We start from the raw sequence: 24,256 nt of genomic DNA on the forward strand, positions 1-24,256 counted from the left end.
TTTTCGGAGAGATTGATCAGACAGCAAGGCTCACATGGGCTGGAGAGAGAACAAGACAGGGAGGTTCTTATAAAGGCCAGAGCCAGGCCATAAGGACCTGACGAGGGTGGAAGCAGTGAGGAAGGAGGTGGAGACATGAGAAGTACCCTCCTTTATGAGAAGCCTCAAATCACAGATGCGTGTGGCTAGAAAGGGATGCAAAAGGGAGACAGGAAAGAGGAATCAGAGCAGGCTCAAGATTTCCAGCTTGGGTTTCTGAAGAAAGGATAGTGTCAGTAAACACACTAAAAAGTCAGATCCCGAGATTGCTTCACTTATGGGCAGCATCAGTAATTTAAAGACACACTTGGTCCTCGGAGCACCTGGCGGGTTGGCCCCTCGAGGCTCTGGCCAAATCATCAGCCCTTCTGAGTCAGCCAGGCCAGTACCATCTGAGGATGGTGCTGGGAATTGGTGCCCACCTTTACTGCCCACCCCACCTTCTTCCCAGTTAATCTCTAGTAAAGACCCTGATAACCACATAGTTATGTTTAAAAAAAATCCGACTGGGCGCATTGGCTCACGCCTATAATCCTAGCACTTTGGGAGGCCGAGGCGGGCGGATCACGAGGTCAGGAGATGGAGACCATCCTGGCTAACACAGTGAAACCCCATCTCTACTAAAAATACAAAAATTAGCCAGGTGTGGGGGTGGGCGCCTGGAGTCCCAGCTACTCGGGAGGCTGAGGCAGGAGAATGGTGTGAACCCGGGAGGCGGAGTTTGCAGTGAGCCGAGATTGCACCACTGTACTCCAGCCTGGACAACAGAGCCAGACTCTGTCTCAAAAACAAAACAAAAAAATCTCTGTAGCACGTTCTTGAGACCTGCCTCTCCCTGGATGAGCCAGCCAAACTCCACAGGGTGATTTCAGGTGCACCAGGAATACCTGGAAGTTGTCATCCTATAATGGCTCTGAGGAGGCGTTATTTTATTTTATTTTTTTTGCAGTGAGGAGGCATTATGCAAAGTGAGGTGATCGGGATGGCTCCCCTCACTCAAGGCTTTGAAGCCCTTCTCTAGTCATCATGCCACTGAATCCACTCAGTCCTCACTACAACTGCACGAGAAAGGAATTTTTTTTTACCCACATTTAATAGAATCAGGACTTGAACCCAAGACTCGATATCCATACTCAATGCCCACCTTTCAGATGATGTCTACCACCCCGAGGCCCCAAATCAGGGTCTTCGGGCAGCATCCTCCCTTGGCAAGAGGGACGCCTGGAAGACCCCCCTGCAGGTTGCACCTGCATCTGAGGGACAGCTGAAATTGGAGGCTGCAGTCCCTTGCGTCTGTGACCAGCTCGGTTGCTGGAGCACCCAGGGTGGTGGAGGCAGAGAAGAGAGAAAGGGGTGGGCATCCAGCCCAGCAGCAGAGATCCAGGCACCCTCTCCCGGTTCCCTTTGCTGCAGCCTTGGCCTTGGCCTTAAGGGGAGATCACTGGGAAGGGGTAGTGGAGCACATTTGCTTCCTGACTCAGCCCTTAATTTCTGCGCCATCTTTGATCTATTCCCAACAGGTTCTCTGACTCAGTCCTGTGGTCTGAAAACTGGGATCACAAAACCTAGTCCTTCTTAAATCATTTGTATTACTTGTGAATTGAAGAATTGTTGACTGCTTTTTTCCCTGCGTGCGTGCCATGGAATTATTAAACAGCTGTCAAGTTTGGTTAGGTTCTGAGGACAGTGCCAGCGTGAGGAAGGTATCAGTACATCTCGATCTTGGCTGGCTGGTTGTTTTCTATGTATTATTAACACCTTCTGATCTCATATACTCACTCATTCATCAAATATTTATTGTGCAAGACGTTACTGCTGGGCTGCGAGTCTGTGTGTTTCAGTTTCCCGGGGCTGCCATAACAAAACATTATAAACTTGGTGGTTTAACAGAAGCTTATTTTCTCACAGTTCTGGAGGCTCAAAGTCTGAAATCAAGGTGTCCACAGGGCCACATTCCCTCTGAAAGCTCAGGGGGAGGACCGTTCCTTGGCCCTTTCTAGCCGCTGGTACTTGCTGGCAATTCTTGGTGTTTCCTGGCTTGGGAATACATCACTCCAATCTCTGTCTCTGTTGCCATATGTGTTCTCATATCTCTGTGTCTCTCTTTTCCCTTCTTACAAGGACACCAGCCATTGCACTGAGGCCTGCCCTACCCCAGTATTACCTCATCTTAACTAATTATGTCTGCAAAGACCCTATTTCCAAATAAAGTCATATTCTGAGGTTCCTGGTAGACATGAATTTAAGGGGGTAAAGACACTATAAAGGCTTTTTTTCATGGTCCCCCTTTTTTTTTTCTTTTTTCTTTTTTTCTTTTCTTTTCTTCTTCTTTTTTTTTTTTTTTTGGAGACAGAGTTTCACTCTTGTCACCCAGGCTGGAGTGCAATGACACGATCTCGGCTCACTACAGCCTCTGCCTCCCAGATTCAGGCAATTCTGCTGCTCAGCCTCCAGTGTAACTGGGATTACAGGCATCCACCATCACACCTGGCTAATTTTTGTATTTTTAGCAGATATGGGATTTCACCATGTTGGCCAGGCTGGCCTCAAACTCCTGACCTCAGGTGATCCACCCTCCTCAGCCTCCCAAAGTGCTGGATTACGGGTATGAACTACCATGCCAGGCCCCATGGTCCTCATTTTCTCTTGAAAAGCAGCAGGAGGTGAGAGCTTGGAGTCTGGGTCTTCACAGCAGGTACAGGGATGTAAAGGGTATGGTCCTGTCTCGGGGAGTTGGCAATTTTCTTAGGAAAGATGGGACACAATCACTATGACAAGAGGACAAGGCAGGGTGAGATTACTTGTCAAATGGCACCAAGCACACGCATTCAAGCAACTCACACCAACTTTCAGCACACTGGGTCAGAGAGGGTTTTGTGAGGAAGGGGCAGTGAGTCACCTGAGAGCTGGTAGTGACTGGAGGAGGGTGGCAGGGAGGGCTCATGGGCTCACTGGCTTGGGAACAGCAGGTGCAACCATGGCTGGCAAGAAGATTCTGTAACTGGTGAGACGTCTAGCCCTGTGGGTATTGCAGAGTGGACACAGGCAGGTCACATGTGGGTTGAAACCACAGCTGCCTCACTCACTCACCGGCTGTGTGGTCTCAGATGAGTAACTGCAGCACACAGCATTGTCGTGGGGACTGGATCCAATCACATATGACAGAATCCCTGGCACGCAGGAGCCCCAGCCTGGAGGGCAGCCCCACTCAGGAAAGATTAGAAACCTCTCTTCCATCCAAGTGCAAAAGCCAGACATCTGAGCATGACTCCAGCCTCTTCCTCCCCAACTTTCACCAAAGTCAGTCTCTTCCACTTCCTAAGCAGCTCTTGTTCATGTCCCTGACAACCCTCTGATGGCCGTGCTCCTCATCCAGGGGTCTCACATCCCACCTGGCTAGACTGAAAGCTCTGCCTCAGCCTCCCTCCTGTTCCCACCCATTTGCCACACTGCAGCCTGAGTCATCTTCCTCATGTGCAAATCTGGTTGAGCTCTTCTCTCAGGCCCCTCTGTGGCCTCTGGTGCCCTCAGGAGAAGCTGAGTCCAACACTCAGGCCGGGTCTCTAAAAGCTCCACTTTCTCATCCCAGTGTGTCCCCCACTTCTTACCCCGCTGTGGCTTACATATCTCTGTCTTCACTTTCAACCTTTGTAGGGATTATTCCCTCTGCCTGGAATTGTCCCTTTTTACTCTTAGTCAGCCCAGGCTGCCACAACAAAATACCATAGACTGAGCTGCTTAAACAACAGGCATTTATTTCTCACAGCTCTGGAGGCTGAAAGTCCAGGATCAGGGTGTGGCAGGGCCGGGTTCTGGTGAGGACTCTCCTCCTGGTGTGCAGACTGCTGCCTTCTTGCTGTGTCTATTTGAGAGAGAGAACTCCCTGGTGTCTTTTCTTATAAAACCATCATGTGGGCTTACCCCCGTGACTTCATCAAAACCTCATCACCTCCCAAAGACCCCACCTCCTAAAACTGTCATATTGGGGATTAGGAATTCAACATATGGTTTTGGGAGGGGACACACATATTCGGTCCATAGCACACTCTCCCAACCCTCTATTTACTTAGCTCACTCCTCTTTCTCTTTGAGATTTCACTTTGGATATTACTTCTTCCAGGAAGCCTTTCTCATGCCCCCTGAGACTGGGCTGAGGGTTCCCTGTGAGTTTCCAGAGCTAATGCTGTCCCTTCCTCTCCTCAGAGACGGCATTTTGTTTCCTCTCCAGATGACCTGGTCCTGTTCCAGAAGGCAACTCCCTAACCTCAGTGCTGTTTTTGCCTTTCCAGGGCCACCGGGACCCAAAGGTGATCAGGGGGATGAAGGAAAGGAAGGCAGGCCTGGCATCCCTGGATTGCCTGGGCTTCGAGGTAATGGGCATGCCCCTGGGAGGGATCTGGGAGAGACCCCCAATCCATCTCTACTACCTACTTTCTTGATGGTATAAATGCCAGGGCTGCCCAGGGGAGCACCCAGTCTACTCCGCCTCAAACGCTCTGTTCCAACAAGAGACTAAGAGGTTGCTGGTGTCACGATGGGATGCAGCACATACTTTTTCTTAGCAAATGCCACAATCTGAAGGAAAAGGGTACAGTACAGGCCTGAAGCTCCCTGAAGCCCCTTCCCAGCCCAGAAGTCAGGGTCTGTGTGAACAGAGCGTGCAGAAGGCATTGGACATGTTTTGAGATTCAGACCAGCCCTTCAAAGATGCTGTCCCATCAGTGTTTCCTGATCAGCATCCACCTGCCACCCTCCCGCCCCACCATGGCTCCTGCCGACCCTGCCCAGGTCTACGAATGGGTCATGAATGCCTATCCCTTCCCCTTTTGATCCCCCCCTCCCCATCCTGCTGCACACAGCAACAGCCCTGAAGAGCCAGTGGCTGGTGGGGAGGGTACTTTGGGCCTTCTAGAAAGACAAGGTGCTTCTTAGACTCACTGTCTCCAAAGCTCCTGTTGAGTTCCTCCATTGTACCTTGCCCTCCAGTCCGTCCATTCCTCAGCCTGTGCTGTGGGCAACATTTTGCTGGGAGACTGTGGTCTTCTGAGTGATGGAAGAAAAGGAAATAGAGAGAGGTTGGAGTATAAATAACCGGGAGAAATAATATAAATAACCGGGAGAAATAAATAACCGGGAGAAAGGTGCCCGGTTATTTATTTTAGGAATTATACCCCCAAACCTTCTGCTTCCTAAATCTCTAAGACGTTGCAAACACAGTAGAGGAGACAGTGCCTGGAGGAAGGAGAGATCCCAGCCCAGTCTCCACTCCTGGCCCTCCCCTTTCAGGGAACCTCCCTACAGTCAGCACTGAGGCTGCTCGGGGGCTCACGGGGCTCTGGAACTGCATTTTCTGCCCTAGGGAATCGTAAGATAGGGAGCCAGGGGCATAGCTTGCGCTAAATCAAGAATTCTGTGGCAGTGGAGCTATTGGACTCTGGGAACAGATATGTTGTATTAGGAGGGAAAGGGAGGAAACCCAATCAGCTCTCTCTGAGAAACCCGTCTTCTTCCAGCCATTGGACCTTAGGACTAGAGGAATAATTCATTACTGGGAGACAGATTTCTCCAAGTCCCAGAAAACGCCCAAAGCAAACCAACTAACATTCCAAGCAGGAAAGAACAATTAGTCAGTTAATTAAGGGTGCTCTGCTTTGCAGAGATAACTGCGCCTTAGGCCAGGCCTCATGGGGGCCAGGGCTCTCACTCCGTCAAGCACTTGTTTATGCTGGCTCTGCATGGTGCTGTCACTGCAGGAGGTGGCCAAGGGGCCTCATGGCCAAGAGCCCTGGGGTTTGATCGGCAGCAGGCCATCCATTTACTGACTTCGCCTCCAATCCCTTTTGCTATACCTCCCTGTGTGTATGCAAGGGAAGGGATCTTTTTGTGTTTTTTCTTTTTTTTCCTTAAATAAAATGAGAAGCTATTTTTTCTTCCACCCACCCCCCTCCCTAAGTACCTGTAAGCCCTGTTGATCCAGCATGAAGTGATGCTGACTGACCATGAACTTTTATTTCAGCAAGAACAGGGCTCAGATCCTGCCTCCAACACTGCTGTGTGACCTTGGGCAGTTTACTTACTCTCTCTGAGCTCTGATTGGCTCGTTTGTAACACAGGCAGAATAATCCCTCCCAGTGTTGTGATGATTAAATGAGATACTTTATGAAAAGCATCCAGAGCAGGGCCTGGCACACAGAAAGCGCTCAAAAAAGTGTTTACTGATTCTAGACCGGGTGCGATGGCTCACACCTGTAATTCCAACACTTTGGGAGGCCAAGGCAGGCAGATCACTTGAGGTCAGGAGTTTGAGACCAGCCTGGCCAACATGGTGAAACCCTGTCTCTACTAAAAACACAAATATTAGCTGGGCATGCTGGCGTGCGCCTGTAATCCCAAGCTACTCAGGGGGGTGAGGTGGGAGGATTGCCTGAACCTGGGAGGCGAAGGTTGTAGTGAGCTGAGATGGTGCCACTGCACTCCAGCCTGGGTGACAGAGCGAGATTTTGTCTCAAAAAAAAAAAAAAAAAAAGTGTTGCTGATTCTAAATCTCCAGCATGCTGAAGGGCAAAGGAACACCCCCAAAGGGATAGGCACCCCTACCGTCACTCACAACAGCACTGGACCTTTCTAGCGGGAGGATCCCGAGCCTGACGGATACAGGGTGTGCGTGGGGTGGGTCCGTGTGGACCTGTTGGACTCTGCTGTGGCGGCATCTTTAGATTAACAGAAAAAAACCAGACACAAAGGCTAAGAGAGGATGTGTGGGGGAGGCTGAGCCTTGAACCTGACGATGACCTCTGAGGATCCTTCCTGTTCTGCATCTGAGGCTCTGCCATTTGTCTGTTTTCTCCCCAGGTCTGCCTGGGGAAAGAGGTACCCCAGGATTGCCCGGGCCCAAGGGCGATGATGGGAAGCTGGGGGCCACAGGACCGATGGGCATGCGTGGGTTTAAAGGTAATAACAATCTCAGTTTTCCCTGAGCCTCACCACCAGTCCCAGGTAGCACGTGCTCATTGGCATGGAGGACCAGGACTCTCATCTTCACTGTGCCACGGACCAGTGGGGCAACCTTGTGCAAGTCACTTCATTTTGTTAAAGCATTTAGTTTTTCTTCTAAAAACTAGAAACTCTCAGCCAGGCGTGGTGACTCATGCCTGTAGTCCCAGCATTTTGAGAGGACCAGGCAGGAGGATTGCTTGAGCCCAAGAGTTTGAGATCAGCCTGGGCAACACAGCAAGACTCCATCTCTAGAAAATATAAAATAATTAGCTGAGTGTAGTGGCACGTACCTGTAGTCCCAGCTACTTGGGAGGCTGAGTGGGAAGGATCTCTTGAGTCCAGGAGTTGGAGGCTGTAGTGAGCTATGACTGTGCCACCACTCTGGGTGACAGAGCAAGAGCTCATCTCTAAAACAAAATAAAACAACAACACACACACAAATCTAGAAATCCTCATGGTACTATATTTCACAGGTCTGTCAGGAGGAGTGAGCAAGCATGTATGTGTGCAAATGCTAAAGTCCTTGTAGAAATGCAAGGGAGTGTTATGATAGGTTGCAGCCCGGAGATGTAATCAAAGAAAGCCAGCAAGGTGACCCGCAGGGCAGACACCAGGGCTGCAGGCCCAGGACAGCCCTCCTCCCCCAGTCCTGCCAGACTCCTGAGCTTCTCTATACTCTTCTATTCCCCCAGGATTTACAACTTCAATTCAGTTCTCAGATTTACAGTGCCAAAAATGTTCTTTCTGATTTGCCCTTCTTCCTGTAGGCAGTCCCCTTGTTTATTTTTAGGGGAACCTACTTTTACATGTCTTTTCATGCTCGCTTCAAGATTGTCTAAACCTCCTAGCATCACTGCGGAAGATGAGGACATCTGATGCTCTTTCCCCAGGCTTTCTACTCCTCACTTGTTAAAATGAAAACTAAGAAAAAAGTACTACTAATCATTCCCACCCCGTGTCTAGGGTGATCTCTTGATCTTGGATCACTGATAAATTTTATTTTACTTTCTGGTCGGTGATGAAACAGGCTGAGGTTTTCCTTTCTTTTATGATCCCATTTAAAAAAGTTGATTTTAAAACAGATTGTAAAAGCAGCACATGCTTGTTGAAAATAAAATTAGAGACTGGGCAAGGTGACTCATGCCTGTAATCCCAGCGCTTTGGGAGGCTAAGGCAGGCGGATCACTTGAGACCAGGAGTTCAAGACCATCCTGGCCAATATGGCGAAACCCTGTCTCTACCAAAAATACAAAAATTAACTGGGCATGGCGGTGCACACCTGTGATCCCAGCTACTTGGGAAACTGAGGCAGGAGAATCACTTGAACCCGGGAAGTGGAGGTTGCAGTGAGCTCAGATTGCACCACTGTACTCCAGGCTGGGCCTGGGTAACAGAGTGAGACCTTGTCTCAAAAATAAATAAATTAAAAATTAAAAAAACAAAACAAATTAGACAACACAGAAGTTCATAAAGCAAAAAGTCTCCACCCCTCAGTTCCCCCAGCCCTTATTCTTTAGAATAACTACTGTCAATGCTTTGGAGCATACCCTGCCAGATAGTTTTCTGAGCACATTCCTATATATGTATATGGCTGCCTTTTTTTTTTTTTTTTTTTTTTCAAGTCTTAGATCATCCTGGGCATTCTCCCCTGGAATTTGCTGGCTTTCTTTTTTCACCAGACAACATGCCCATGGGCTTTTGATTTGCAGATGTCTTTCTGGAGGTCCTTGGAATTGAAGTCCCTTGTCATTTTAATGTCCAGCGAGTGGTGCCAGGATTTTCTACTTCTTTGTAGAGGGAGATGCCAGCTGGCCAAAGAGGTCATATCCTCTTTTATCTATCTCCTTTAGCCATATCCTGGGAAGGAAATGCCACAGTTCCCTGGTATCTCACACTTAACGTTTTATGGTGTCTCCCACAAGAAAACCTGCTTGACATAGAACCCGCCTCTCCTCCTATTTAACTAAAGCCCCCTCTCCCTTGTTTTCCCCTGGGCTCATTAGAACAAACTTGGATGTGGACTTCTAAAACCCTGGGTGTTTAATAGGAGTATCTTTGACTTGTCTTCTTCCTGCAAAATTCCATGTGCTCTTTGAGGCTGTGCTGGTAGAGGCTGCTCTTTGGTTCTTTACGAAGGGGTGGGATTTTCTCACCCGTGCCTCGTCCTTCTCGGGGTACCCAGGGCAGATGGCAGAATTGGCTGCCCTCTTCTCCTGCCTGCTGGGCTCTCCAGTTGCTGCTGGCTCCCGCCTGAGGGTTTCTCTGGTCTCGAGTTCATCAGTCTCCTACAGGTAACATTTTATTCACAATTAGGATTTGTTTCCATTTCTAATGCCAGTTTTCCTTCTCTGTTTTAGGTGAGCGAGGCCCAAAAGGAGAGAAAGGAGAGAAAGGAGACAGAGCCGGGGATGCCAGTAAGGACATGTTGTTGGGGTCCCGGGATACGGTGTTGGCACAGGGCTAGCTGTCTCCCGAGCAGCTCTATGAGTTTGGAGGTTCAGAGGCTGGAGCCATGGCTGGGGTTCAAGTGTTAAAGGAGGCTCCCTACCTTTTTTAGGGCTCTGTTGGTCTAGCAAGAGATGCTGATAGACCCCAGGGGCACTGGCCTCATTTCTCGAGGTGTCATAAACCTGGTGATTGTGTGCATGGATCTGGAGGCTTCCCCTGGCCGCTCACTAGCCCAGCTGGGTATAATCTCTGTGCCTCAGTGTTCTCATCTGTAAAATGGTGATAACAGGAGTCCTTACTTCATAAGGTCGTTGTGAGAATTGAATGAGTTAATCTGTGTACAGTGCTTATGATCGTGCTGGACACCTGACGAGGACTCAGTACCTGTTTGTGATTATTATTCTGTGTAATACACCCACTCAGACACGCTTCCCAAAATCATCGGAGGTGCTTGCACAAATTCAGCTATTGACCTTGTTAAAGGCCTCCCCTCCCTGGGTGTTACACAGGGAAAGGTGCAGAGACAAAGTGGCATTGCCTTTGTTTTCCCTGTTTGCCACTGATGGAGGAGTGACGCTGGAGAGCTCACGATCTGGCAGACCACCCGGTTCTTTCTGATGCAGTCCTTGCTAGAATGTTGACAAGGGAATCAGCTTATTTAGTTGTGCCACTCTTCTAGGGTTTACTTTTCCCCACAAAGTGCTACATGTAGAATCTTGGAGACTTGCCAGAGAAGAATGAGCAGTCTCCCAGCCAAGTTGAAAAAGGAGCAAAAGAAAAATCCCCAAACCCAGCATGTGGTGTAAGTTGGCTCTGTCCCATGCGAGGGCGCGAGCAGAGTATCACTGCCTCTGGCATCTGGGCTCCGGTCTTGGCTCTGGGAGGATGGGGCCTGGGGAAGAGTCTCTGTGTTCTAGCTTCCCCCCCGGAAACTCAGGGACTGGGGCCACTGCAGAGTCACAAGCTGGGCATAGAAAGGGGTCTCATGACACCCAAATAAATCAAGAAGACTGTCAGCCCCACGAAAGCCCCATCGAAATTCAACACAATACCACAACCCACAGCACCACAACCCACAGCACCACTAATCATTAGCCATAGGCCTCCATAAATAGGAGAAGGTTTCGAAGAGAAACCTACAAACCCTACAACCAAAAGGACACTTAATAAAAATATAGCATGTGCCATTATTCCCACAAGGACTGTAACCATGACTAATGACATGAAAAATTATTGTTATACTTCAACTGTAAGAACACTAACGGCCAAGACCCGCAAAACACACCCGCTAATAAAAATTATTAATTACTCATTCATTGATCTTCCCACACCATCTAACATTTTTATATGATGAAACTTTGGCTCACTTCTTGGTGCCTGCCTCATCCTCCAGATCATTGCAGGATTATTCCTGGCCATGCAGTACACATCAGACACTTCAACTGCCGTCTCTTCAGTTGCTCCTGTCAGCTGAGATGTAAACTACAGCTGAATGGTCTGTCATTTTCATGCTTCCTTGGCCTCGGTAGGTCCTTCAGATGAGATCAAGCACACTCAGGGTGGTATGGCGCAGCAGGCCCTTTCGTCGCAGCTGTGCAGGACCAGAAGGAGACCTCACTCCCAAAAAGAGGCCTCCCCAATGCCCCCGACACTTAAACTTGCCCCTGCTTCCTCTCTGCCCTCCCCTCCCTGAGGCATGATTCAGGATCAAATAGGAGCAAGGCAGGTGACAGCACCTTGTCCTCGAAAGTGATGGACTTGCCCGCAGTAAAGCGAGTGCCCAGGCTGATTCTGGACCTCCCACACTCACCCCACCTGAAGTGCTAAAGTCCATGAGGCCATCTGTGAGCTTCACAGTTCTTCTAGCATTCTCTAGAGTCCCTTTCAAGGGCTGCTTAACTGGGTGTGTCTGACTGAATGGGGCCATCTAGTAGAACCGATCTGATCCCTTTTGTCTAAAGGGCTGGGTCCTGAATGTCATCTTCGGGGTGCTGTTTTTCCCTGCTCTGTTTGTTGACTGGTTTCTGACAGAATGCTGCCAAGGTAGCTGAGAAGGATCGTGGCATTTAGTTCTGAGAAATAAACAACTCCTGATGGGGGTGGGCAGGAAGGGAGGAACTGTGTGGAAAGATGGCCTTTGAGATCAGAAATGCTGCCCGCATGCCAGAGGGGCTCTTGTCAGGAATTCTCTGGCGGCTCTTCTTGCAGCAGACTTGAGAGAGCAGCGAGGAGGTGGAGCCAGCAGGGCGTTCCCGTGCTGCGGAGGATGTGTGGTCTCTATTCACCTTGCTCCTGTGGGCCAGGCTGGTGGGCTCTGCACTGGCATTGGGCCCTGAGGTCAGAGCGCGGTGCGGGGAGGTGAGAGCCAGAGCCACAGGGGTGCAGGGCTCCCTGGCAATGGGTGGGGAGGTGTAGGGGGAGGGCACTCCATCCACTTGGCCCTGGAGCCTCTTGACTGCACAGCAAGAGGTGACATCAGCTCTGGACGGCCTCCCCTCAGGGACTGAGGCTTTCTTTCCTGCCTTGAAGAGTTACACCCTCGCTGCCGCCCAGCACTCAGACAGAACCCAGAGCCTAAGCTTGCACGAAGTGCTGAGCTTTTCTTCCCTGCTCTCTGACAAGACCCCCAACCCCAGTGGTCTCCAGGGACAGTGAAACTGGGAGGCGAAGGGGCTGAGCAGAGACAGCTCCGTGGACAGGAAGCTCTACACAACATGCGGAGGACCCTGGGAGACCCAGAGGATTCGTAGAACAAAGACACTGGCAGGCCAGCCTCCATGTTCCATTTTCAGAGGCCTGTAGGGAAGGACGGACTTCCTAACGTCCTTAGGCCGGGGCCGAGGCTGAACACAATCCCCAGTCCCTGACTTCCCGACCCTGGGATGGGAGCTACGGCCCCTGGTCTTGGGCAGTAGGGCCGGGCTCCTTAAACCCCCAAGTAATCCCCTCTTTCACTGGTAGCTCCAGATGCAGATTTAAGGAACCTGGGGCTGAAGGGGAACAGTCGTCGCGATTGGGGGCTGAGCTCTGTGCCTGTCCCATTGCGGGGTGTCTTCCCACAGCCTGCGCCTGCCAGCTTGCTCTGACCACACCAACATCAAGCTGTATTCAGCCTCCTGCTTATGTTTCCAGGGAATTCCAGTCCCAGAGGCATTAACCATATCCCTGAGACCTTGACTCTGGGGGGGAGAGTCAAGGCTCAGCTTTCAGAAAAGTGTGGAAATTCTGACGGACATGGTGCCCGTGTCTGAGGGTTTCTTAGTCATTCCCTGCACCCTGGGAAGCCCCACTGTAGGATCTACGGGGTGGGAAAAAGGCGTTTGCAGCACCAGAGAGCTACCCTCCCCCACAAGCCAGCATCCTGCGGGAAGAGCCACTAACCAGGGTGGCCTCTGGTAACCCCCAGGCCTTTAAACCCTCCCAAACACCTCCAAAGCCCATGCCATTAGCAGCAAAGACCTGAAGTTCCAGCAGATGGGGATGGACAGGGCAAAAGGGACTGGTGAGAAAACACGACAGACACCCCTCACTTGGGACGTGGAAGTTGGGGGTTTTCCCTGGGAGACGGCATGACACAGAAGGCTTCTCAGGACCCATCTGAGTCCACATTAAAATATTTTTCAGAACAAAAATCTTGCCATTGTTTACCCATGTTTTGATCTGAAGTCATAGGATTTTCGGGTTGGATGGGTTTCAGACCCATTCCTCTCTCTCGCCCAACCCCACCCCACCAGTTTTCAGAACAGAGACCAGCAACAGAGAGATGGGAGGGATCCCCAAAGTCACCCAGCCTAGGTCATGGCCAAATTGGGTCTAGAATCCAGATGTCCTGATTTCTGCTTGATGAGAGATAAAGGTTTTTTTCAGTCAAGGACGATATCAGTCATTCCGTGACATGTTTGGCTTTTGCGAGTTTGGCCAGGAAAAAAAAAAAAAGAAAGAAATGTTACGTATACACATCTCAAGAGAGAAATACATTTGTTTTACCCGAGTAGATGGTCCATTTGCAGGAAAAATAAATAGTATTTTCGCAACTAAGGGGTGGGTGAAGAATTCAGTCTTTTTAAGTCCCACAGCATGAATTTAAAGCAGGATATAAGTTCGGATTGTTTAAAAAACCTTTCTCAGTTTGGTTTCACATGGAAACAAAATATGCAGATGACACCAGGGTGAATTCTAAACCAGAGTTTGTTGATGGTTATCATTCATGGCTTAGAGCACTCGAAAAATGTTTAACACTTTGTGCTTGTTGTCAGTATTCAGAGAAGTGAGTTTGGAGAAGAGGGGAGCAGTGGGCACCCCAGCATGCAGTGTAAACTCAAAATAAATGATCGGAGGAGGAAGTTTCTGAACAGTTTTCCCCAGAGCTGCTGAGATGTTTCTGTTCCTGTTTTACAAACAAAGAGGAAGAGTCCTCTGGAGTCCTTGGACTCCCTTCTCCCATCCCTGTGCCTAGAGTTTGCTGTACCAGGTGCCCAGGGGAATCTGTTTAGGACAAGGGAGCACCAAAAGTTCGCCTTATCTCAGGCATGGAGAGGCACAGTGACTGCACCTTGTTTTTCATTTTTGGGGTTTTTTTTTTTTAGATGGAGTCTCGCTCTGTCACCCAGGCTGGAATGCAGTGGCATGATCTCGGCTCACTGCAACCTCCGCCTCCTGCGTTCAAGCGACCCTCCTACCTCAGCCTCCAGAGTAGCTGGGATTACAGGCGCATGCCACCACGCCTGGCTAATTTTTGTATTTTTAGTAGAAATGGGTTTTTACCATGTTGGCCAGGCTGGTCTTAAACTCCTGACTGCAGGCGATCCGCCTGCCTCGGCCTCTCAAAGTACTGGGATTACAGGCATGAGCCACCGCGCCCAGCTGACCCAGGTCTTAAAGAGTAAGTTCCTGTCCACCAGGTGGATGTGGAAGTTGAAGGTGTCCCAGGTAAAGAGAACCATGCTTGAAACAGCATAGCATTGTCTGATCCTCCCGAATAGTACAGCATGGCAAGGGTTTGGGATGTAAGAGACAAAAAATAAGGCTGGAAAGGAACGTGGGGATAACCAAGGGCCTCGCAGTGGTCAGGAGTTTAGGCTTGAGCTTCTGGGCACTAGCAAGCCATCCACAGGATTGTAATGGCAGAGCCTCGGCTGTCCCTGATGGCCCTTTGCACGGGACCAATCCCTGGTGCGTGGTAGACAGACCCTTCCTCCCTGGAAAGGCCACGTTCCAAATCCAAGTTTCTCTTCTGCTCCTGCTCCTTCTCGTCTGCACTTCCACTTTGAGCAAATCCTGTTTTTCAGAAACATTTCTTGAGGAGATGCGACCCCAGCTGTATGCAGTTCTGTAGGAGCAGCGCTGGTGTGGAGCAACGAAAAGGAAGATTCATTTTCCCTGCTCACTCCCAAGCGGTTGACCCCAACTGTGCAGGCGTTTTGCACACTGACCAATGCCCCAACCCCAGCCGGGTGTCCCGCCATCCAATTCCATTCTGACATAGTCTACCTGGAGTTAGCGAAGACCCCCACAGGGTAAGGGCTCAGTCCCACAGGCTGCCCCTGACTTCAGATGAAATCTCACATCCAAGCTTCCAGAAGTTCTAAGCAATCGACTGGAAGTCGGAGATTCCCTTTAGACCCCCTCCTTTGGTTTGATTATTTGCTAGAACCCAACTCACAGAACTCAGGAAAAGTTAGGTTCATCAGTTTATTATAAAGGACACAATTCAGGAACAGAGGGATGGGAGAGATGCAGAGGGCAAGGTATGGGGATGGGGCGCAGAGCTTCCCTGCCCTCCCTGGGCATGCCGCCCTCCAGGTACCTCGATGTGTTCCCACCGCACCTCTCTGAACCCTGTCCTTTTGGGTTTTATGGGGGTTTCATTACATAAGCATGACTGATTAAATCACTGGCCATTGTTACTTGAATTCAATCTTCAGCCCCTCTCCACTTCCAAGTAGGGCTGAATGGGCCAACCTTCTAGTCACGTGGTTGATTTCCCTGGCAACCAGCACCCCTATCCTTCGATCCCACCCAAACTCAGGTATGGTTGGAAGGGGTTTATTATGAATTTTAAAAAGATGCTCCAGGGCTATTTCAGGAGTAGGGACAAAAAGCAGATTGTCACAAGAGACGCTTATGTCACTCTTATCACTTAAGAAGTTACAAGAGTTCTAGGAGCTCTGGCTGGGAGCTGGAGATGAAGACCAAATACTTCTTATTATATCAGTGTCACAGTAGCAAACCTTAAATCCAAGTCCTTTTTTCACCTCACTGGCTATGTGGCCCTGAGGCTAGTCGCTTAGCCTCTCCAGCCACAATTTCCTCTTTTTTCCCCTGTTCTGTGCAGAGGATGAGATCTGGCCTTCCAGACATTCTGGTTTGCCAAGATCCCATCTTAAGCCTTCCAAAAACACATCAAGTGACTCTTCCTGAAAGCTCCCAGTGACCCCTTCCGTGGGAGCTTCTGCCCTGCTGTGTGCAGAAAACAGTTCAATTCTGATTCATCCATGCTGTGAGTGATTTGATGACTTCACATACATTCAAGAGGACCTGGAAAAATTAAAGGCTTGGCCCCTTTAAGAAGTCAGGTGGTAAAATAAGGATGTGCAGAGGCGCCTGCGAGTCAGGGACAGCTGAGCTTGTTGCATTAGGTTCATCTCTTTAAAAGGTATTTTCAGCATCCCTGGCCAGAGAGAGAGAGAGGAGAGCTGGGCCCGTGCCCTGGCAGGGAAAAAAATGCTTAGGCAAGGAGAAATGAAATCCCCCTCCTGGGAATCCTAAGAGGTCATTAACAGGGCCACTAATATTTGTACTCTGGATATATGCTAACCGAAGGCAGGAACCAGGGCCAAAGCCTGGGAAGAACTGCTAGTTGGAAGAAAATAAACAAGGCAGTGTGGAGTTTATGTTCAGATTTAGCAGCCAGGTGAGTGCATGAGACTTGGGAGGCTTGGCTGCTGTGACACCTTATCTAGTGGGGGCATTTCACGCATAAGTTGAGGTGGCCAGTCTGACTGCTGCCTAATCCCTATCCTTTGTATGTGCGTTGCCTGCTCTGTCTCCACTTCTCTGCTTACACAGGCAGCCGAGCCTGTGGTGCTGCCCTTCCCTCCCCACTAGGGACTGGCATCCCCAATCCCCTGGCAGACATGCAGTGGTTTTGGGGATTTGCCCTGCAAGAAAACTGTCTTAGTAATACCAACATCAGACGAAGGTGAACACGGAATCATCTACGAAAACCAGTGAAAGAAATGACGCTGAGATCTTTGATGTGGGTTTTGAACAAAGAACAGTTTTTATGTTGAGATGCACATGAAAACCAAGAGTGGTTTGACTGTTTATTTAGAAAACATTTCAAACAAACTTAGGAATTGTCCTTAATCTCCATGACCCCGAGCTCCCGTTATGCTGGGAGTGAAGGCAGCTGCAGGCTCTGCGGATTGAGTCCGGGAGGTCCCCGGGAGCCTTTGATGTCACTGGATCAACTCTCATTGCCACCACATGAACTTCAGCCCTAGGTACCCTCTGTCCTTTGACATGGAAGCCACCCTTGGAGGGTGCTTGGGACCAGCTATCTAGTTGGACTTACTTCCCCTGGGGCAGAATTTCAGCCTCTTCTTTTTTTTTTTTTTTTTGAGACCGAGTCTCACTCTGTCACCCAAGCTGGAGTGCAGTGGTGCGAACTCAGTTCACTGCAACCTCCTACTCCCAGGTTCAAGTGATTCTCCTGCCTCAGCTTCCTGAGTAGCTGGGATTACAGGTGCACACTACCATGCCCGGCTAATTTTTGTACTTTTAGTAGAGACAGGGTTTCGCCATGTTGGTCAGGCTGGTCTCAAACTCCTGACCTCATGATCCACCTGCCTCAGCCTCTGAAAGTGCTGGCATTACCGGCGTGAGCCACTGTGCCCGATCTCAGTCTCTTTTCTTTAGGGAGATGTTTATTGAATTCAGATGGAAGAAAGAGACAGGCGAAGCCATAGTAAACCTCCCTGGGAGGTCTTGGGGCCATGGTGGCAGGAGGGGTATACGGCTGGCTTTCTCGCTGACTCAGAGGCTTGAAAAGTCACTTGCCATGGTGCCTGGGTCCCCCACGATGACCTTCAGGGGTTGTATTGAGTTCAACCCTATTGAGAGGCGACTACCCAGTCACTGAGCTCCTGCATGTTTCAGAATAACTCTAGGATATGTCGTCATCCCATCTAACTGAGGAGGGAACCATGCTGAGAGGTTACATTCCTCGCCCAAGGTCCTAGAGTTAGAGAGGGGTAAACCTGGTTCTCAAGGCAGTCCCAACCTTTGAGGATTTACAGTGCAGAGGTGGAGAATCATCCCAGAAAGGGGACTCAGACCTAGAACCTAGAGGAGGAGGAGAACCGGGATAGGAACTAGGGCAGGGAGGGGATGGCAGAACCCTCCCAGGAAGGTCCACTAGCCCTGGGCACGTGAACCTGAGCCTTCAAGAAGGGTGAAGCACCTCCCCACAGGGTGTGCAGCTAGGAGGGCTGCAGGCCTGATGAAACAGGCGCAGAGCATCACTGTTTTCTGCTGGCTCTCCAGCATTTCTTTCTGGTTTTAAATGCTTGTTGACTCTGACCTCTCACTGCCCTGTGAGAGGTTCAGGAGCTTCAGAAAGAATAGGACTCACTTGTCCACCCACGCCACCCAGGAAATTCCTACAAATCCAGCTCTAAGCAGAGCTTCTGGGCCTTAACGGCATCCTCCCACTGTGATGGGGTGAGCTCCCGGTTCAGGACTGGGCAGGAAAAGTTCTTCATTTATTATTTGATCAGACACACTTTTTATTGAGCACCGGGTAGCCAGGAATAGCAAAATCAGAGCAAACTCCCAGTTTCCAGAGAATATGAAGCACAGCTGGGGAGACAAGGAGGGGAGGCCACGGTTTTTAAAAGTCCAGTGCCATCCTCAGGGCAGTGACAACGCGGGAGATAGTTCTGGGGCTCCTTCTACCCAAAGTCCCAAGTACTCCGTGTGACCCCTAAGTGGAGACACAGCACTCTGGAAACCCAGGTGTGGTCTTGGCGTGACCGCCTTGTCCTGTGGCCTGGAGAGAGTCACTCACTCCCCTTCTCTGAGTCTCAGCTATCTCACCTGTAAAATGGGGCTAACACCACCTACCTTAGGGGAGGATGGCGAAGACCCCATGAGACCTGCTAATAAAAGTGCTTTGAAGAGTCGTAAAGGAACATATTAAGAGCGGATTCCCATTAGGAAATGGCATTGTATAAAGCACACCCACAGGCCAGACCACGTTTTGAAAGCGATGTCCTCCAGGAGAGCCTGATCAGAAAGTCCTTTTGCTTTTGGGATGGCCCCCGTCCTTCCCATATGGATCACATTTCCTGCCGAGCAGTGTCACCTCAGCCTCAGCAGAGCCCCTGTGCCGCAGGCCGGCTGGGGGCACGCGGAGTTCTTTCTTTACAAGAGAATGAAAGTTCAACTTCCTTAATGGGCAGATGGTCCGAATTATCCCTAGGGCTCTACTCTGCAGCTGCAGAAAATCAGAGCCTATTTTCCCAGCCCCATGTGTTTATTTCTATTCTCCACGACCTCCTTTCTTTCCTCTTGTTTTGCTCTGGCAGGGGGACTGGAAGGCAGGAAAAACAAACATAAAGGAGCTGCAATCTTCCAGGCGTAGGGTGGGCTTTCCCTCTGCTTTTCTGTAGAGGCACAGTTCCCTGGACTTTAGGTCCCTTCTGGTGCACAGCCAAGCAGGTTCTGGGATAGTTAGTGACCAGCTCCTTTCTTAGAGCCCCTCAAATGCTGTGAGTCCCATTCATCCATTCATTGCCCCGCTCATTCATTCCACACCATCTGTTGAGCACTGGAATGTGCCAGGCTCTCTGTTTGCTGCAGGGATGTGATTTGGAACCACAAGGATGTAGAACGGTGGCTGCCTTCACGCAGCTTCCCATGGGGAGTGCAGAGAGACACGGAAGAGGGAATCACAGTGCGGGATTTCTCATTAGTGGGGAGCACATACTGAGGCCACAATCAGGGAAGCCTTCCCGGAGGAGGTGATGTCTCTCTGCCTTACAAGACCCCACAACTAGGGAGTTGTGTAGCCGGGGCTTGATCCCAGATCCATGCTCTCCCACAGAGCTTCTCAGCCTTGGCTGTGCACCAAAATCACCTACGAATTGTTCAAAACTGGCCCCTCACACTGGTGGGTTTCAGAGCTTCCCAGGTGCTTCCTAGATACAGTCAAGACTAGAGCTACTGCTTTCAGTCTAAGACTCATTCCCTTAAGCCTGAGAATAGTGGATCCGGCAGACCCCATAGGGCTGTTGTGAGATGGATGAAAAGCACTTTATGTTTGGAGAGGGCTGTTATTAAATATTTGTCTTAAGTATTCAGCCTGAGAGTCGCCTCTGTGGATTGAAAATAACAAGCCTTTGCCCTTCTCTCTGACGCTGCCGTGTGGCAGCTGTGTGACCCTGAGCAAATTTTTACTTGACCTTTCTGAGCCTGTTTTCTCTTCTGTTAAATGAGCTGCAATAACTAACTCGTGGAGCTGCTGTGAAGAAGAAATGAGCAAATGCACGTACGAAGCACTTTGCGCAGTGCCCAGCCTGTGCACGGTGGGACCTCGGTAGACAATCATTCTCTCCTCTGTTCATGCCCGACTTGAACTCCGTCCTGGGTAGTACCCAGAACTTGGCTGTGTTGTCGCTGGGTTTGGAGATGGCTCTGAGCCAGGTGTGGCCAAGCCCTGCTGGCAGTAGATAGCTCTGAGGTTACCCCAGCCCTGGAAGCCAGTTCTGAGAGATGGCAGCCACTGGCCATTACATAGTCCTCCTAAACCTGCTGGGGGCGGAGGAATGAAACTGCTTGCTCAGTTGCACTGAAAGAAGGAAAAGGCTATTCCCCATCTCATACCCCAGTGATAGCCATGAATCCCCAAGCACACAGTGTAAAATAAGGTGGGAATAATCGGATGCAAAACCCTGGGATGTCCAGAGATGCCATGGCGAGTAAGTGAAACCAGATCCTGGCTTTAAAATCCTGTAATGCATTCCCCAGAGATGCTGTCAGGTTCCCTTCCATTCCCAGAAGCAGGATGAGCAGCTGTCTGGCGTGCTACAGAGAGGAGAGGATCTGTGTGTTTGAAGTAGAAGGGAGGGGTTCAAGGCCAGTGTCCAAGGCCCCTTCCAGCTCCGGGGTTCAGGGGCATCTGGGGTGAGACCCAGCCTGCTTTGCCTGGGACCCTGCTTGTCTGACATATACATTTACAAAGCAAAGAGAGCAAAGAAATGTTTGTTTTGAGAGGAGAATCCCCGCATAGTAGATTCCTAAGGTCTGCACTAGGAGCTCAAGCGTGATCGCAGCCCTAGCGTTGCACTCCTGGGCCATTCCAGAGCTGCCTTGCTTAACGAATAACATCCAGTTTGCATCAATGTACAGAAAGTTGCTGACAGCAGGAGCTGGTCTTCTGCCTCACGGATGGCCTGGTCCTGCCTCCTCTAATATGCTAAGAAGCCAGAAACCGAGCCCTGGGGAGAACAGAGGAAGTTAGGAGGAGACTCATTCAATTCAGGGGATGAGCCTTTTTGTTCCTGCTTCCTACGGGTGCAAAAAGTCTTTCAAGGATACATCCCATGGGTGTCTAAGCCATCCCAAGCATGGGGACCCTCGGAGCTGACCCACATGCTCCTGGGAGGACTGCCAGCTGGCCAGGGGTGGGAGCTCACACTAGGTGCCAAGTCCTTGACATGCCCTGTTGCTCCCAGCCGCCACCGTGATGCCCATTTTTAGGAGGTGAGGTGTGGAGAGGTCACTTCTGGCCCATGGTGGAGCCAGATTCCAAGCCTGCTCCTGAGTCCAGCCTGCCTCTTCCCACCCTCCTGAGTTGTCTCCCCACAGGAATCACCATGACAGTGTTTGACGCTGTGCAAATTCCTAATTTCCCCAGGACCCACAGCGGCAAGCGGCTGATCAGTTCTCAGATGGGTGCGTGGGATTCGCGGGTGCCCTCCTCAAGCTTTTCCAGTCCCAAGGACCAGAGACTCATCTGGGTCACTTCAAGTAATGAGGATATGCAAGGAGATTTGGGATGACCAGGACCCATAGTTCAGGTGGGCCTTGTGGATCCCGGCCTGAGAAGGTCACTCGGAATCCAAGGCCGTTCTGGGGGCCACTGCCCTTTGGCTCAGCTTTTCACTGGGAGGCCTCTTCTCCAACATGGCTTATTGATTCCACCATCCCTGCCTCTCGGTCTCTTTGTGTCTGCTCGGCTCTCTCCATATTCCCCAGTTTGGCCTCCTGGGAGAGGTGGCCCTGCTAATCTTCATCAGAGAGGCTTGGACAGAACTTCTGAGTCGGGCCAATGATTTATGGTCTTTCCCACGTGGAAGGCAATGCCCACAGGCCGTGAGCATGGCACACACCCGACCAGCCTGTCGAGAGCCACGCTCTAACCACATCTGATGTCTAAGACAGACAAAGCTGGACCCTAGTTACAGCGATAAGAACAGATTGTAATCAGTGATAACTATTGCAGCAGGGAAGAGTCCAGCGTGAACTGAATGCAACCTTGATGTGTACAGAGGTGACGGGTATTTTAAGGGAAAAGGAGGGATTAGGGAGAGGGAAGAGTGAGGACTCAGTAGAGTCAGGGAAGTGAAAATTTACAAAAAGCAGAAAGGAGCTAGTTCACGTAAAACCCATCTGAGTTTGATAGCTGGGGCTTATCACAGTGAGGCTTCTGCACTCCCACAGTGGCCGGAGGACAGGGGCCCCGTCTTCAGGTGTTGGCTGGAACATACAGGAAACTCTTGGTAGTCTTGCATTTTCTCAGGCAGGCACTTTAAGGGGGGCCAGATCATCCTAGGGGTGGAATCTTGAGCTGTTAGAAACTATATTAGTGGGCTGGGCGTGGTGGCTCATGCCTGTAATCCCAGCACTTTGGGAGGCTGAGGCGGGCAGATCATGAGGTCAAGAGATCGAGACCAACCTGGCCAACATGGTGAGACCCTGTCTCTACTAAAAATACAAAAAGTAGCCAGGCATGGTGGTGCGCACCCGTAGTCCCAGCTACTCAGGAGGCTGGGGCAGGAGAATCACTTGAACTCTGGACATGAACGTTGCAGTGAGCCGAGATTGTGCCACTGCGCTCCAGCCTGGATGACAGAGCAAGAGTCCTCCATCTAAAAAAAAAAAACAAAAACCTATAGTAGTGTCTGTTCACATGTATATAGACATGTCTCGTGTCTTTATAGAGGGGAGATTGAGGTTCAGGAGAGCCTGGCTACAGAGCCTTTGTCACTGATCCGCTCAACAACCCTGAGAGGTCCATGTGACAGTGAGGAAATGAGGAAGAGCGTGTCCTGATGCCTCTCAGACTTTCAAGAGCACTCGTAGCATGCCTGGACTGGCCCTGCCCATCCCGTCTCTACCCTGGGCTCCCCTCACCCACCATGCTGCCTGCTTCAGACCCACATCTGCTGGCACAGCCTGGAACTTCCTTGGGGCATTTCGCATCCAAAGAAGAGACAGGGTGAAATACCTCTGCGTCCCCAAGGATAGATTGATACACGTTTAGAGATCAATTAGCAAGGCGGTGATCTAGAATGATCTACAGAAGGGCAGCACAAATCAATGCAATCCAGGGTCAGGCCCCAAGTCACTGTGTGCACAGCGAGCTGTGGCCTCTGTGCTGGGGCAGCACTTTTCCCACCCCTCCCACCCTGAGCAGGTGGGATCTGTGGGTGAGAACAGCACCCATTCTGAACACGGAAGCACCGGAGGTTAAGACTGGAACCAGGGAGGTACGGGGATCCGGAGGCATTCAGAAGGGGATTCCAATCGTGCTTGCTCATAAAGTCATGCACGCATCTACCCGTTGCCCTCCACGCCATCTATTCAGCACTCAGGGCCCTCAGCCAGCCACGTGTCATGTTAAGTGTTAAGGGGCCATGGACAAACAAGACATGGTCTCTATTTCCAAGGGAAAATAGTATATGTGCTTGTAACCTTCACAGATGGAGAGCGGTGTCACCTGGTTCTAGAAGTGCCAGCCTGCTCCACCCTGGGCCCTGCTGGTTTAACCTCAAACTGTCTTCTCTCGGTATTATGGTTTGTTACTGAAAGTAGTCAGCATCGGAAAGAGAAGTGGTCCCAAAAGAGAAGGATCTGGCATCTCAGTAATGGCTGGTGACTTCTCTCTCAACCTCAGTTTCCTCAATTCTAACTGAGGGTTTTGGCCTAGGGAGCCCCTGAGTTCTCTGCCAGCTTTGACATTCTGTGGCCTTTCTTATCTCTTTTAAACTGTGAGTTCATTTGAGTGAGTCCAGGGCAAAGACAACACTTATTTATCCTTGCATCCTTAGCGCCTAGCAGAATCCTGGAATGTGGTAGTAATTCTGGACCTGTAACTGGATGGATAAATAAATATGCAATTGAAAAAATAAACATAGACATTGATAAAATATGCATAAAGAATTAATACAGATAACGCATTTTTGGTGCTGCAAATCTGGGCACAGGAAGTAGAATCACCCTGGACTTCAGTGAATATTATCACTTTCCTCAAAAGCTAAGGTTGGTTTATCCTACCCTGCCTGCAATCGTTGGCATGTTCATTTTCAAACGCAAACTCAGCAATGACTGTGCTTCACAAAGGCAACCCTGCCTTCTTGGTTCTCCCATAAGACTCAGGAGAAACCAAGCTGTTTCTATGAATTCTAGTTAGAAGCATTGCAGTTCCAGGGTTAAAGTAATTGTTTTTTTCACATAACTGCTCCATCAAAAGGCATCTTGCATCAAA

General features: G+C 50.2%; 1 protein-coding gene across 1 annotated transcript in view; it reads left to right on the forward strand.

The window, feature by feature from the left end:
* The window catches only part of LOC105482004 (scavenger receptor class A member 5), a 129,841-nt gene that overhangs the window by 79,146 nt on the left and 26,439 nt on the right, over positions 1 to 24,256 (forward strand). The window contains exons 5-7 of the mRNA XM_011741840.2: positions 4,329 to 4,409; positions 6,892 to 6,990; positions 9,393 to 9,449. Coding sequence (XP_011740142.1) covers positions 4,329 to 4,409; positions 6,892 to 6,990; positions 9,393 to 9,449 — 237 coding nt within the window. The remainder of the gene's footprint in view (positions 1 to 4,328; positions 4,410 to 6,891; positions 6,991 to 9,392; positions 9,450 to 24,256) is intronic.

The sequence above is a fragment of the Macaca nemestrina genome, chromosome 8 (genome assembly GCF_043159975.1).
Source record: "Macaca nemestrina isolate mMacNem1 chromosome 8, mMacNem.hap1, whole genome shotgun sequence".
Taxonomy (NCBI): domain Eukaryota; kingdom Metazoa; phylum Chordata; class Mammalia; order Primates; family Cercopithecidae; genus Macaca; species Macaca nemestrina.